This window comes from Oncorhynchus keta, chromosome 17, assembly GCF_023373465.1.
Source record: "Oncorhynchus keta strain PuntledgeMale-10-30-2019 chromosome 17, Oket_V2, whole genome shotgun sequence".
NCBI lineage: Eukaryota > Metazoa > Chordata > Actinopteri > Salmoniformes > Salmonidae > Oncorhynchus > Oncorhynchus keta.
Genome location: NC_068437.1, coordinates 43,885,646 through 43,899,933, shown reverse-complemented (window position 1 = coordinate 43,899,933; position 14,288 = coordinate 43,885,646). Strand labels below are relative to the sequence as shown.

The 14,288-nt window shown below is 41.5% G+C and overlaps 1 protein-coding gene across 5 annotated transcripts in view; it reads left to right on the top strand.

Annotated features, from left to right (window-relative positions):
• Positions 1-14,288, top strand: part of LOC118395892 (homeodomain-interacting protein kinase 3-like) — a 46,449-nt gene that overhangs the window by 15,079 nt on the left and 17,082 nt on the right. For all 5 annotated transcript variants that reach the window (XM_035789933.2, XM_035789935.2, XM_035789930.2 and 2 more), the window contains exon 3: positions 14,107-14,230. In XM_035789933.2, the coding sequence (XP_035645826.1) occupies positions 14,107-14,230 (124 nt within the window). The remainder of the gene's footprint in view (positions 1-14,106; positions 14,231-14,288) is intronic.

Here is a 14,288-nt window from a genome sequence, read left to right as displayed (position 1 = left end):
CCCCCCTCTTGTACATTTGTACACTGCTGCTTCTCACTGTTTGCTTGTTACCTATGCATAGTCACTTCGCCCCCACCTACTTGTACAGTTTACCTCAAATAGCCTGTACCCCTGCACACTGACTCGTTACCAATACCCCTTGTATAAAGCCTTGTTATTCTTATTGTGTTACTTTTTATTTTAGCCTACTTGGTAAATATTTTCTTCTTGAACTGCACTGTTTGTTAAGGGCTTGTAAGCATTTCGTGGTAAAGTCTGTACTTGTTTTATTCGGCGCATGTGGCAAAGTTTGATTTGATTTTAGGTTTAACTTCAAGAAAATTATTAAGAAATGTAGCCAGTTACATTCTTTCTATGACAATCATTAGAAATATGCATAATAATATGCATAATTTTTGCAATAAAGACTGCAATTTCATTGTAAGCTATAGAAAATGCAAGTTTAATGGTTTTAAATGCAGGTTTATATGGTCTGTGTTTTGGAAATGTAGATTTTTTTTCAACTCTAAAGTGACCTGTAAGAGGGAGAGGTTGAAACGGAGGGTGTTTCATGAGGTATTTTACCTCTTTCATGGTGTTTCTTATTGGTGACTAAAGCTTTTATCTACTAGGCCTAAATGTAGTCAAACTGCTTTGTGAATCCAATCAAGTGTGCAGCCCATGACTATTACTGTTGGATTAGATCAGAAATGTGTTCAAATTATACTGCTGCCCGTGACATGTATTTTAGGCCTTATTGTTTTATAGGAACATGTAAAGTCATTTTTCTGAAGAACCATACTTTGCCTAAAAGCTCTGTTTTTTCAAAGTCACTACCATGACTTTTGTCTCTACTCTCAATTGTTGTTCCTGCTGTGTACAGGCTGCTTCACTTCGCCTGCCGTAAAGCTTACCTATATTCCTGGCATGTTTCTAAACTTATGGTAACCCTGGTTCTGACATCAATGATTGTTAATCCAAGGACTGCAGGAAAACCCTGGTCTTAAGAGCTTGGCTGGCTGGGCTGATGGGACAGTGGATGAGCAGTGCTCTCTCAGCTGTAACAGAAAACAATATTCCAATTTTTGCGTCAAAGGCTTACCCATGCGAAACGTGTTTTTAGTGTGGCTTAGAGCACGCCTCAACCAATCACAATGCTTTTTTTGACCAACCCGTTGTAGAATTTCTCCCTTTAAATGTGATCAATACCATAAACACACAGACACGATCAAGAAAAACACAGGAACAGATTTCCTAAAGTAAATTATTTTCTAGCTGACAGCCTCGTGTTGTTGCATTAGTAAAACCATAAGGGTGGCATATATTTCAAAATATATAGTGCGAACGGCCCAGTACATCAAGGTATAAAATTATTATATTTTAAAATCTATTTTTGGGCTTAGTTGTGGTCAATTTGCAGTGTACAAATGTATTATTTATCTTCCAACCATCTACTGTAGTTGTCTACCCTTGTTATTGATTGCCCTCAGTTTGTTAGATTGACCACGGTGGAGATCCTAGTGAAGAGCGAGCTTTATTCATAGTCATGCTCGTATGCTGGGTTGTCATGACAAAGCACACTTTGGTAGGGTATTTACAAAGTAATGCCCTTACGAAGATGACCTGTGTTTTCCTTTCTCCAACATTTTAAAGATAGATTTATATTGCCAAGTTTGAACGACAGTTCCAGCATCCATCCGACGCACGGTCACACTGCTCCTAACTCTAATTCACATATGAGACGATACCTGTTAGATGTTAACTAGCTTACAGGTTTGCACTCTCCTTTCCTTTCTTCAACTATGGTTTGGGGTACATTACAGTTTGGATGAAGGAGTGTGTAAGAGATGAAGCATGATCCACTGCTGCTAGAAATAGCCCTCTGGTGTTGGACAGTGTTGTCTGACTCCCGTAGATGGTGAGCTGCTGGCAGGGGCCTCAGTAAGACATGCCAGAAGTTTATCCCTGTGAGGTCACTGTCTCTTCTGGCTGATTTCTGATTGGTTTCTAGATTAAAAGATATGTTCCAGGCCACACTTCTTTTTTTGTGTCGGTGTTTTTGTTCTCTTAAAAGTAGAATAATTTGCCCGTCACCTGACCTTTGAGGAATTTAGTCACTGGGTGTGTTTTCACTGCCCTGCTTTTCAGGTTTGGATGTTCTTTGGGCATGTGTGCTCTTGATCAGTTCCCACATGTAGTGAAAGTTCTTATGAGAAAATAAAATGTAACCCATTGAGATGGGAGAAAATGGAAACAATTGCATAAAAATATGGATACATTTCCTAATTTAGGTCTAATCATGAACACTGGTAACATGTATATATTTTCAAACTATATATTTTGAAATATATGCCACCCCTATGGTTTTACTAATGCAACAACAACAACAGGCCTGATCCTATATAGATAACAACACAACTGGGAAGTTTTACTTTTTTTGTAAAAAAAAAAAAAAGATATCAGCCAGAAAATAATTTACTTTAAGAAATCTGTTCCTGTGTTTTCCCTCTAATTGTTCTTGATCGTGTCTGTGTAATCAACGTATAAAATGATTATATTTGAACATGTATTTTTGGGCTTTGTTGTGGTCAATTTGCAGTGTACAAATGTATTATAATTATCTTCCAACCATCTACTGTAGTTGCCTATGCTTGCAGTAGGAACATTAGGATACCTGTAAATATGACATTATAAAGGTACTCCAGTAATGCAGGGTTTGCTCGTCAGTTAACCATTCTCTTGTGAGATTTAAGTTTTGAATTGTGTGGTTAGGATTTGGGTTAGGTGTAGTGTTTTTAGAGTACATTCCCTTTTAGATGTAGCGGTGGTTGTCTGTGTTTCTCCTGAGGTGCTTATTCCTATAATGCCTCAGAGTAAATGGAGCACTGTACTCTTTGAATAATTCAGCCAGCAGCTCAGGTGTGTGTGTGTTGATTAGGTTTCCTGGACAAGAGTAGAGGTCTGGAGTTACACATCCCAAAAGTTTCCCTCCATGCAAGGATCTAAAGCAGCAGGCTATAACAGGCATCGTAGTGTACGTTCTGTTAAATTCAGGCGAGTAGGTTTTCTTTGTCTTTTTTCTTCTCTTTTTTTTTTGGTAGAGCATGGCACTTGTCACTCCGGGCCAGTAGGTTTGAATGCTGGGACCACCCATAAAATAGGAACGCATGACTAAGGCTGTGTCTACACTTGACAGTTCATGCAGCTTTTGTATTCTGAACACATCATGTGTCTACAGTATTCAGAGCCCCTCTTTCCAAATTTTGTTAGTTTACAGCCTTTTTCTACAACTGATTAAGTGTCCCCCCTATCTAAATACAATACCTCATAATGACAAAGCAAAATCAGGTTTTGCTTTGTATATATAAAAATTGAAACAATTTCTATGAAACCTGATTTTATATATATATTTATATATATATATATATATATATATATATATATATATATATGTGTATTTAAACCCTTTACTCAGTACTTTGTTGAAACACCTTTGGCTGCGATTACAGCCTCGAGTCTTGGGTTTGACGCTACAAGCTTGGCACACCTGTATTTTGGGAGTTTCTCCCATTCTTCTCTGCAGATCCTCTTAAGCTCTGTCAGGTTGGATGGGGAGCGTCGCTGCACAGCTATTTTCAGCTCTCTCCAGAGATGTTCAAGTCCAGGCTCTGGCTGGGCCACTCAAAGACTTGTCCCGAAGCCACTTCTGTGTTGTCTTGGCTGTGTGCTTAGGGTCGTTGTCATGTTGGAAGGTGAACCTTCGCTCCAGTCTGAGGTCCTGAGCGCAGGTTTTCAACAAGGATCTCTCTGTACTTTGCTCTGTTCATCTTTCCCTCGATCCTGACTCGTCTCCCAGTCCCTGCTGATGAAAAAACATCCCCACAGCATGATGCTGCCACCACCATGCTTCACCGTAGGGATGGTGCTAGGATTCCTCCAGATGTGACTTTTGGCATTCATGCCAAATAATTCAATCAGGGTTGCATCAGGACAGAGAATTGTGTTTCTCATGGTCTGAGTCATTTGGGCTATTAGGTGCCTTTTGGCAAACTCCAAGCTGGCTGTCATGTGCCTTCTACTAAGGAGAGATTTCCATCTGGCCACTCTACCATAAAGGCCTGATTGGTGGAATACTGCAGAGATGGTTGTCCTTCTGGAAGGTTCTCCCATCTCCACAGCAGAACTTTGGAGCTCTGTCAGAGTGACCATCGGGTTCTTCGATTGCTCATGGCCCTTCTCCCCCGATTTTTCAGTTAGGCCAGCTCTAGGAAGAGTCTTGGTGGTTCCAAACTTCTTCCATTAAAGAATGATGGAGGCCACTGTTCTTGGAGCTTCAATGCTGCATAAATGTTTTGGTATCTTTCCCCAGATCTGTGCCCTCGACATAATCCTGTCTCTGAGCTCTACGGACAATTTCTTCTACCTCATGGCTTGGTTTATGCTTTGACATGCACTGTCAACCGTGGGAATTTTTATATAGAATGGTATATGCCTTTTCAAATCATGTCCAATCAATTGAATTTACCGCAGGTGGACTCCGATAAAGTTGAAGAAACTTCTCAAGGATGATCAATGGAAAAAGGATGCATCCTAGCTCAATTTTGAGTCTCATAGCAAAGGTTCTGAATACTTAAGTAAATAAGGTATTTCTGTATTTTCTGTATACATTTGTCTAAATGTCTAAATCTGTTCACTTTGTCATTATTTTAAAATAAGGCAAACAAAATGTGGAAAAGTCAACGGGTCTGAATACTTTTGGAATGCATTGTACATTCAAATGTCTACCGTGTCCTGTTTCTCTTTTTCTTGTGCTATATTCAAATGTCTGTATGCATTTTGCAAATGGTGGAACAGGCTAAGTCTGATGTCAGTAGCCAACTACTGTAGCTAACTAGCCAGCTAATCTCTGTATCTATCCAGCTAGCTAGCAAAGCTAATGGGATTGCAAAATGGCTAGCATTTATGAAGCCAGCAAACACGTTCCTAACCTGCTAGCATTCATTATTATAATACTTTTGAGCGCAAGGCTATTTTTGGATGGTAGATTTGTGGTCCAGCCCACAGGGCTGTCAAATGCACGGTTTGCTGTGTCTGTGATGTTATTTTACAGCTGTTGTTGTTAGCAGTGCACTAAGCCCTGGCTCACTGAGGTTAGTGAGCAGGATATGAGCTGTGTACTTTTGGAGTGTTACGTCCTGCCCATTTAAGTAAGGCTGGCACAATTACAGTATAATCATGTAACGTGATTATGGATGAAGGACCGTCATGAAAATAAAATAATCGTTGTTATTTAAATAATTCCTGTTTTTTTGTGTATGGAACGCACCACTGACTGAAGACGGGGCGGCTGGGCATTTGTGTGGTTAAGACCGTTTCCGCAGTTACATGGCCACTTTACAACATGATGAAACTTTGCTCATTTTTGAAACTACAAGGTGTTGTAGAAAACTAGTCATGTTGCCTAGGCAACACCCCCCTCCCTACAGCAGCAGCAGCACATGCAGTCCGGAGTGGAAGAGAAGAGAAAATATGGGTTTACCTTTTTTTTTCTTTCTTTCATGTATGTTATAATGCAGCCATTTGTCTGAACAAAAACGGTCATCCATAATTCCATTACGGTCACAGCCCTGCCATTAAGCTAATGCTGTGTATCATGTACTTATGCACTCATTCCTGATGGTGAACCACTTAATCATCCGCTTCACTGCTAAGGCCTCCTGGAGGACTACCACAAGGGGCATCACTGCTCAGTCTCTCTTTTTTGTTGTTTGATATGACAAAAATATCTTCGTCATGTTAGTGAAAAGGTAAACTAATGAATTTTGGCCAACGTCTACTATTGGCTTTGTATCGGCTCCTAGATCACATCTTGATAATGCTGTATCTGAAATACAATACACCCCACACCATATTGTGAAATACAATTGATTCCTTTTATTTCCATGACTTTGGAGTTGTGTAACAGTTAGTCTAATTAGCTGTCAGTGGTGCTAGCCTATTAGAACAAAGCTGAAACGCCAAGAAAAATGATATGCACTCCCCTGTAAATAACGGGCCACTCACATTTGCGAGTGCAGAGAGATGAAGCCCAGGTCTCTTATGCCTGAATGGATCGTGTGTGTGCTTTCCACATAACCAGCTTCTTGTGCCTGCTCAGAAAACCTTGCTGTTGCCTCTGGAGGATTCCTCCCAAATGATGGAATACTTCTGTCCTGTCGTCTAGCCGTTTCTGCGTTTCTAATTTAGACCTTGGAGAATCGTATTGTACCATGTGCCTTTTTCATTGATAAAACACAGATTTCTTACATCATGCTTATTGGTCTAGTGCTGATAGCTGTGATATAGGCCTATTGGTGCAGTTTTTCTAATCTAGGCCTAATGCTATTCTTGAACTGGAAAGCTAGGCTAAATTCTATTGGCTATGAAACTAGTCAACAATGTTTTCTTGCTTCGAGCCAGATGGTAAAATGTTGATAGTCCAGTCTTCAATTCTGCATTGTTAACCAGGAGGCACTGGTGTCTTATTGCCAAGTATCCTATAGGGTACTAGGGATATGGGTTCTGTACCATTTTGTAGTATTTTTAAAGCCATAAGCTTCCTAGAAAAACACATTCGGGGCAGTCTTCTTTGGGTACATAGATGCCTTGTGAAATGCTTGCATGCAGGCCTAGGCAGGATCAGTGTGGGTGCTGCTAGACAAAATGATAGGCCTAACATTCACCAGAGAGATTTGCCTTTGCCACAGTAAAACTGAAATCCCTCACCATTATGCAACAGCACTGTTTTTCTTTCTCCTCCCTCTGGTTCACAAAGCTCATGTTAATTTCTGCAGCTCATGCTCTCTCATGGCATACTTGATTGGCCTTAACATGTGCTGTTTTAGGTTGGACCTCATTCCATAGATCCAGGAATTTGAATGCTGCATCCTTAAAATCTGTACATTCTGTACTTGTACTTCATGTTTGCAGTTTGTTGGCCATTTTGTTTTTACTTCAGCTCCAGTAAATTTTAAAACGTTCAGGGTATAATGTTTTCCCACTTTCCCATGTGCCTACTAAACACTTTTGATTTGATTTCAATGCAAACTGTGCTTTTCATGACCTAGGTTTTGGTTCGTATCTAATCCACGGCCTGCATACATATTTCTTCTGATCTTATGTAAACAGATCTCAGAACTGTGGGATAACAAGCTGCCTCCGATGACCTAATCATGGGTTCAGCCTCCTTTGACCAGAGGCCAGTCTGTCTAGCCAAGGCCTGGTAAATGACTTGAGTCTTGGTGTAATGAAATGCCTGGAGGGAATGAGAGCAGTTGATTTGGCATGGCGTTGATGATCAAACCGTGAAGACCAAACAGAAGATTTACACCAAAGGGTGTAGTAGAAACCATCCATGTAGCCACCAATTAGTTACTAGTAGTGCACCTCATTTTGGTGTAGAGCTCTCGACCCATTTGCTCTACTTTGCATTTAGCGGTTTGTGTGATTTTTGGCCCAGTAAGCATGTTGGCTGTCATGGTAATGTTGCTGGTATTATTTATTGCTTTACCTGTCAATATCAGGGTCTGTGGTGTTTGTTCTTATGCTCAGGATTGCACATATTTCTGTGATAAACCGTGCGTATTGCCTACATTCATATCCCTTGGATTCATTCCCTTTCGGTACCTATGCCGCTTAGAAAAGCTGCTGTCCTCTGATGACCCACGCTATGTTTTGAAAACCAAGCTGATTTTTTTTGTGCTGGTAGCCTTTTATGTCTGCTACAGATCCTAGCCGATGTTGTTGCTGTGTGGCTTCCTGTAATGCTGGAAACATGGGATGCTATTGCCCGCATTAAAGGTATACTTTGGGATTTTAGCATGCTAGCAGATACCCATAGACTTCAAGTCAGTGCTAACGTAGCGAAACTACCTCTAACTTCCTTCATACTGGACACAGAGACAACAATGATAACCACATGTTCATCTAACACTGGGAAGTATATAAAGGGCCTCATTGCCAAAATCCTGAAGTATCCTTTTAAACCCTGGAGATTGTTAGTACTCTCCTGTTTGATGTTTGAGCTGGGGTTTAGTTTTACAGGTGTGAAGTGGGTTTGTATGCTTAGTTGTCAGGGTCAATCAGACCAGTGGCACACTCACCGACTTGCTTATATTTACTCTACCACATTGTTTTAATGCATTGCCTAACTCCCTTTTAGATAAAGATGGAAGTTTCTATGGCTGTCTGAACCCACAGTAGAACGAAGGCTGTGTGGTCAGATCAACCAGGGCTGCTGTTTGATCAGCGAAACATGCCCTTGGCGGTATACATCATTAAAGTAGAAATTATCATGAACACAACTGTCTGTGGCTGCATGATTATGACCTTTTTTTAAATTGGCACGTTAAATCAGGTCTTGTGATCATGGTTGGGCTGATGCCCTTCTGAAGTTAGTCTGAATGTCCTGTGTTGTTGACAGACAGCAGATGGGGTCAATGGAGTTGCTATTCTACAGTCTGAATGCTGCCGTAGGGCTGATCCTCAGGCTGGAATGCATCTTCCATGCCTTACCGCTCTCGACGAGATGTCATGTGACCTGAGTCTTAGGCGCAGCCCTATAAAAGCTCCGACACACCAGTAGGATTGTCAAATGTTTGCCTGCCAACAGTAGATAGCACCTCTGAACAGTGTTGGCAGTCACTTTTGTGTTCATCCTTGTTTGGCATATCTGTGCTCTTTGCTTATGGTCTAGATTCCAAGTTATCTGTGCTAATGTTGCTATTTTGTAGAAAGCCCTTGTTGATACTAGCCAAGAAACAATTTAATTCACACTTCATCATCCCATACTGCCAGCCTATAGCCAAATGTTTAGCTAGCTAACGTTAGCATATTTGCTATCTACCACAATATAGAATCGCTAAGGACACTGCATTAACTCGGCAGCTAACACGCCTGTTTCAGGGGAACTAGAGAATTCGTTGTGATTTTTAAATATGCCAATACTAGCTACAGTGATTTGCTAGCTTGGAGGAACTATTTGGTGTTGTGTGCATTTGGCTAGCTACCCATCCCATAGCTACATTGCATATGTAGTGTGACTGGCTCATCTGTGGATGTACGTAGAAAATGCCCCCCTTATTTTGGCTCCCTCGTGCTCTCTGATTGGCAAAAAGTCCAGTTGTTGGCCACTGACGAGCATTACAATGCTACAAGTAGAATCGTTAGGTTTGTTGCTACCGGGTTGGCACTCAGCAGGTACCATTTTTTTGTTCTAGCAAGAGAAGGAACGGCCTCCCACTATGATAAGTATCTTATCGGCATTTATAGGTTCTCGGTGTGTTTCATGCTCAAGACCGACTTACATTAGGATGTGACGGGGAGCAGGTGTCACGTGCAATGACAGTTCCTTTCTCATCCCCTCCAGCTTGATGACCAGGCTGTGTATTTATCTTCACAATCTGCAGACCAATAAGTCAGACACAGGAAAAAATAAATCAAGGCATTTCCTCGTTGCGTGATTAGAAATAGAAACCCATTTCCTTCTGTTCTGTTGATTTTAGCCCCGACTTTCTAATGGAACCGCGTTGCTCTGAGGTTATGTTTGTGGTTCTCCCCTTCATTTGAATGGGTGGTCACAGCCCGACTCCCAGGCCCCAGACCAGCAGTTCATTATAATTAGGGCTGGGAATTGCCAGGGACCTCGTGATAAGATACTTTGGTGCCGTTGCAAGATGTTTTGCGATTCTCACGATTCTATATATTTTTTTTGTTAAATGTGATGCGGTGTGTAACTATACAAATGGACGTTTTCTCTCTCGCTCTCTCAAGTATGTGAGAGTGATGCTTTCCATATAGACCTAGTCCCATCCCCTGTCACTCATTTGTTGCTTGACCATGAGACACTTTCATGAAGTGTGCGTGGTCAATGCAGCACATGCAACAATGTTGTTTCCACTTTGATCTTAATATAAATCCACAAGTGTTCTATAATTACAATATTAGTTTGTGTTTCTTACATCTGCAAACGGCAAGTTTGTATTTTCTTAGTAAGTTAAGCTAAATCGTGTTAGCCACTAATGCTAATGGCTTGTTAGCTGGCTAGCTAATACAAGTACTGAGTCAGAGCAAACGTATCCAGCTAATACAGCCTGACACCAGTGGAGGCTTAAATCAGCATGTTTGTGCAACAGTATCTTCTAAATCAAAGAGTAGGGGAAGCATGAATATATTGGCTACGTGAATAAAGATTTAATGTAGCCAAAGATTATAGGGTCCACTAGGAAACACTGAACATCACTTTGGTTCCTACCCTGTCACAATAACTCATCCATGGCATTTTCATTCGTTGTCATGTCAAACACTGTATTCAAAGTGTCCACTGTAATTTATATTATAACTAGCTAGAATTATAAAAAAAAACATATTTCCATGATTCAAAAAGTTCACCCAAGTGTTTTGATCTAAATCGCAATTGCAATATTTGGTCAAATTAGGGCCTACTAGTTTTGCCCATATCAAGGCAGTATGGAAATGATCTCAAATTCAGTGCAGGAAATGCAGATATTGATGGAAATGCAGGAAATTATTTTTGGTTTAAGTTAAATTGAACCGTATAAACCAATCTGAATGGAGAAACTCTCATTGAAATTATTTAGACTGTATGTGTTGCCACCCTAGGATCACTTACTACTCAGAAAGCAAATGTAGAACTTTTATTATTCAAAAACATAAAATATTTTGGCCATATCGCCCAGCCCTATATGCGATTTATTTTTTTAATGTGCCAAACATTGCTTGCTATATTATGTCTGCTGCAGAGCGATATGAGCGAGCATGAGAAAACAAGTTTTGGTCAGTCTGGGAAATAAAAGCACTGAAAACATGTTTGCTCATTATTTTAAAAGATGGAGAACAAGCTCCAGGATGAAAAATACTGACGTTCTGGCGCCGGTAGAGCCGATATTAGCTCTAGCTTACACTACAGTTGCAAAAAAAATCAATACCGAGTCAAATATTGATATAATATCATCCAAAAGTAATATTGCAAAATGTAACTTGCATATTTCCCCATCACTAGCGTCTTTATCCTGTGGCTTCTCCAGTAGGAGAGTGGTTATCTGCTGGTGCACAGGCACTACTCATTGTTTCTTTAATGACCCAATCAGGCATGGAGGATATTTAATGGCTGTTGAGTGAAAGTAAATGATGCCCCCTTCTGTGGCTTGAAAAGCTTCTAGCTAGCCATCTTCCGTCCCTGTTTATTCTAATTTTAAATTCCGATGTGCTGCTATTCCAACCGCTCTGTTGACATTGTGTTATATTAGCTATGTCAGGTCGGTCTGTTTTTACCCAGTTAATGCAGCTCTCATGTGAACGGTCCAGTTTATTTTAATTCTGTAAATGGTTACCCCTTGGAGGCTTCACAAAGTGCTGTGCTCCATCAAATATAGTGTGTGTTGTGCAGGCAGCTTCTAGAAAGGCAGGCCATGGTTGCAGCCTTTATCACACTGCCAGAGTTGAGTTATGAGTGGTAGGCTGTCCCCGCTGGGAGTGAGCAACACACACACACACACACACACACACACACACACACACACACACACACACACACACACACACACACACACACACACACACACACACTCCAGCCCCAACCCATGAAGAATGCACTAGCTTAGAGGAGATATGATCATGTCATTTTTCAAAATACCCAACTTCTTTCTTTTTTATTTATTTATTGGAAGCAGTGAACTCGTCTGTTTCTGGGTACTGGTGCGTTTGTATGGGGGAATTTTGGTCTTTGTGAATTTGGAGGGCAGTGAAATTAGTCTCCTGTTCTGCTGCAAGAGATAAGATATGCAATTGGGTGGTATTTGCTTCAAAGAGCACTTCTGTCCTTTTTGTTTTTGTTGCTTAGTTAATGGGCTAACCCGGGTTATAATCCATGACCCCTGTTAAGGCATCTCAATGGATGGTTGATGTACCATATTTTAAGCATTCTCCAGTTCCCAAGGTTATCCCAAGAACACATGGCAGTGATGATCCGCTGTGGAGATCACTAGCTAGTCACCCAATGAGTATTGTTTGAGAACCATGGCAGGAGAGCAGCATGCTGTAGGGATGGGAGGGCTAATGTCACTCAGATTGTCAGCACAGCTGGGTGCAGGTGAAGACAAGAGGTTGAGAAACCCCCTCACAGCTCCCCCTAATCTCCATTCCCCTGACACACGTAGTGTTTATTTCAGTAGATGGTTCGTTAGGACTATGGTTAGATATATTCTGCTCCTGGGCCTGTGGAAGACACTTGTTTCCCCCAGAACAGCTGCATTTTTCAGAGTTGTCCTGGCCCACAGGCAGGCTGACCCTCAGGCCTGGTTGACCTGGTGGTCAGATACACGAGTGTCACAGTAGCAAAGATTTTTTTATAACTAACCCAAGATGGACCACAGCCTGTCGTTTCCAATGGGAGCACATTTAATGGATGGGCAGAACAAGCAAGGAGGTTGGCAGAGCCAGGCACAAGATAGCGAGATCCTATTGACGCGTTCTAGCACATATTTCCGTTAGGGAACGCCTACTCTGTGAAGTGCACGTGTGCAATAACTTAAATCGCCCTTGCACTCCTAAACAACAGCATTTTTCTTTTTTACATTGGCAAATGGTAGTCTATTTAGTCCACTCTGATCGTAACAGATTGCAGTTTTGGGAATGGAACTGTATTGAGATCAAATGTTTAATCGATGAGAGAATTTGCTGAATGTCGTCTGAAATCCATCGCGCTCAGTCTTCTCCTACTGCCGGCCACTAGGCTTCCTCTCATCACCATATTTGGTGGTGAGTGGAAATGCCAACGAGATGCTTCAGATTTATACATTGGTTCTATCTGTGACAGTACCCAAGGAAGCATGTTCTCTGGAGACTGACTGGGGCTACCCACCATTAGCACATTAACATCCTGCTCAAACCTGGACGAATATAATTTCTCGCATGATATCTAGGCAATATTAGTTAATGCTGTTGTGATTTAGGCGTTGGCGTTATAGAACATTTTGTAATAGACTCGTCTGAACTTGGCAGTAAGCACACTATGTACAGGAGTGATTTTCCCTCCACCCTTCCCCTTTTTACAGAACATTAAAATAATGGAGAAGTCTGTCTCTTCTCTGGGTAACACTGACTTAATTTCCACATTAAGACAAACACTGAAATGAAGGTGATATTGAGTTTTTCAGTTTCCTCTCCTTTCCTTTAACTTCCTGCTCTAACAGGAAGTTGTTAATTGTTGCTTCTTGTTTCACCCCATGGTTGAAAAACATGAACTGTACTTATGTTCCTTTTAGACAGTCCTCTTTAACAGGCGTTGCTGCAAAACCTCAGCTATCGGGAAGTATGTGTTATCTCTTCACACAATGGTGCCTGAGGAGGCTAACGTTGAGCAGCAGTCCCCCTGTGGGTGTACATGATCTCCTCAGCTGTTGCCAGTGTGGTCCATGGCTGGATATAGAGTACACATCTTCCTCTGTGTTGTCTTATACTTAGGCTGTGAGCTGGGTGTGTGCTCATTTTGCACTTCTTTAGTCATTCTTTTGTCATGCCTTCCCTTGCTGAATTTGTTTTCAGCATTTATCCGCAGACAGAGATTTCCTGTCAGCAGGTGGTCATTTGGCTGGGAGGTGAAACGTGTTAAACCGAGTGACGACAGTGTCACTCTATAATGGTTTCATTAGGGTGTTGTGTCCGACCATCGCTAGGCAACGGATGTTTCCTCTCTGTTGTCAAGGCTGCCACGTTGCATAGCCTTGGTTTTAAACTGGTAACTGATTGGCCATTCTTTTTAAAGGAAGTGGAACGCAGTAATGCCTGCTAAATTGCTTAATGGCCATCAAAGTCCACAAGTGTCATTCTTCAGCTTGATGTAACCAGTGTGTTCTCAATCCCAATATTTGAAGAAGAAATTCACATATTGAATTCTGTTTGTGTGACGTCATACATGAGGCCCCACAATAAATCATGTTAGATAATATCTTGAGTTTCCTGCCCCCTGATTTAAAACAAATCGAAAGCCTGCTGTGTGTTCTGGTCTCAGAATGGTTGTTGAAACTGCTCCCCGCTAACCTCTGTCCTGTTTGTCTTCCTTGTATACAGGGCTCCAGAGATCATCCTGGGCCTGCCGTTCTGTGAGGCCATTGACATGTGGTCCCTGGGCTGTGTCATCGCTGAGCTCTTCCTGGGCTGGCCCCTCTACCCAGGAGCACTGGAGTATGACCAGGTAAATAAAAGTACCTGCTTAATAACCTCTAAAAGTTTGGGGAGGAGGGGGGTAGGTA